The 2135-nt window shown below is 49.9% G+C and overlaps 1 protein-coding gene across 1 annotated transcript; it reads left to right on the top strand.

Annotated features, from left to right (window-relative positions):
* Positions 1 to 414: 414 nt before the first annotated feature.
* Positions 415 to 1415, top strand: LOC8036898 (40S ribosomal protein S5-like). The gene is made up of 2 exons (XM_040212710.1): positions 415 to 439; positions 1006 to 1415. The coding sequence occupies exons 1-2, from the start codon at positions 415 to 417 to the stop codon at positions 1413 to 1415; spliced, it is 435 nt and encodes a 144-aa protein (XP_040068644.1).
* Positions 1416 to 2135: the final 720 nt, after the last annotated feature.

The raw sequence follows: 2135 nt of genomic DNA, 5'->3' as shown, positions 1-2135 counted from the left end.
TGCAATGCCCACTACTGTAGTACAGGCTCTAGCAGTGGCTGCGTCACCTGCAACAGCCGACAATACAGTCGACATACAGATAACCGCCTTTCGGCAGCCAAAATTGGATACTATAAAGACCAGAATCCCGGACAATCAACGTCAGGGGGAGTAGCAGATTTTGTTGTGCTGATTTCACATTTACATCAGCGCCTACAAGAAGTCCCAGATGGCAGGAGATTCAGAGGAGTCGATCACACCGCTCACAACTGTGCCACAAGTTGCCCGTTCGGTCCACATGTCCTCCAAGCAAGCAATCCATAAGCTTTGGGCCCAAGAACCTTGGCACTTCCTGGAGAACATCTTCAAATAGGAGTCCCCTTGTGCTAGCGCATCCAGCCACAGTGCTACGAAATGCGAAGGAACTTTTCCGACATGCTGAAAATGTATGCTTCTAAAGGTATGCTGTTCTAGTCTCTGTCCCAATCTTAATCAAAACTCTCGGTTGCCATCTCCCTTCCCGAGCAGCAACTAGACTCAGGAAACAGTCCTTTCGGTCATTGGAAGTTTACCCCTAAAATTCTAGGAAACAAGTGTTCGTTTACCGTTTGCATTAATACTTCTGGCAACACGGCCTTGTGCGTCGGAGGTCCAGTCAGTAGACCAGTGCATCTGTTCTGGTGGCTAAAATTTCCCGAGGCCTTTTTCGGGCCATATGCTATCGGCCACTCGACGCACGCAACAGGGTATTATTGTAACCGACGTCCCTAACCGACTGGATGCTTGTGCAACTCGGGGGTGCGAGTCGATCACAAGCATTGACGTCTCGCAGGGTTTTCGCCAAATTACTAAGTGCGAGGAGGGAATACAGAATACGGAATTTGTATGCCACCAGAGCACGTTCGAGTATACGAGAGTGCCATTGTGCGTCGCAGTTGGTTCAGCATCTTTTCAAACGCTGATGGATAAAGTCATGAATAGAATCAACCACTAATATTCAATAGAATTTATATGCTGTGCATTCAGTGACGGCGGACAACCACGTCGCATATGTCGTAGACGGCCGGAACAACGGCAAAAAGCAGCTGGCCGTGAAAATCATCAAGCATTCTTTCAAGATCATTCACCTACTCACTGGCGAAAATTCGCTACAGAGGGTGGTGAATGCCATCATCAACAGCGGGCCGCGGGGGGACTCTACGCTCATAGGGCGTGCGGGCACGCTGCGCCGTCAGGCGGTGGACGTATTCCTGCTGCGTTGGGTGAACCAGGCTATATGGCCGCTGTGCACGGGCGCAGTGGAGAGCGCCTTCCGTAACATCAAGATCCTTGCAGAGTGCCTGGTGGACCAGCTCATCAATGCCGCCAAGAGCTCTTCCAAGAGCTACGCCATCAAAAAGGACGAACTGGAGCGTGTCACCAAGTCCAACCGTTAAGGAGAAGTCCTAGAGTGCATCAGATCTGCAACACTTCAAATTAACCCTGAAAAAGTTCAGGTGTGCTATCAGTCGATTAAGTTCTTGAGCCATGTAATAATCGTTGGAAAATATATCCCGGACGACTGAAATGTGGTGGCGGTACTCGACTACTTCCGAACCACCACTGTCAAACAGCTGGAGGCCTTTCTGGGATTGGTTCGCTACTACATGAACTTTGCCAAACAGTGTTTCAACATTGCCCGCTGCCACATCCATCTTTTGAGAAAGGATCGAAAGTGGATATGGATCACAAGCAAGAGCCAGTCTTCACCGTTCTACAGAAAGCACTGGCGCACGGCTCTGCGATGAGTTTGCCGCACCTTAATCGGCCCTTTGTAGTGGAAACATATGTCAGCGAGGTGGGCATCGCTGCAGTGCTTAAACGGCAAAGCCCCCCAGCAAGCTCCAACAAAAGTTCTTCATGAGCTGGGTGCTTACAAAATCTGGGCGACCATACACCGCCCAGGAGCGAGAGTGTCACGCAGTGGTATCGGCAGTGCACAAGTTCAGACACTAGTTCCAGCTTACGAAGTTTGAAATCCACTGCGACCACTACTCACTATCCTGGATGTTCAACATCAATCAGGCCTCACCAAGAGTGAAGCTTGGTGTTCTTAGACTGCAGTGTTTTAACACCGAAATCAGGCACCAGAGAGGGCTCGAAAATATCCAAGTTGA

This window comes from Ixodes scapularis, unplaced genomic scaffold (assembly GCF_016920785.2).
Source record: "Ixodes scapularis isolate PalLabHiFi unplaced genomic scaffold, ASM1692078v2 ptg000323l_1__unscaffolded, whole genome shotgun sequence".
Lineage (NCBI taxonomy): Eukaryota > Metazoa > Arthropoda > Arachnida > Ixodida > Ixodidae > Ixodes > Ixodes scapularis.
This window is presented reverse-complemented; position numbering and strand designations above follow the sequence as displayed.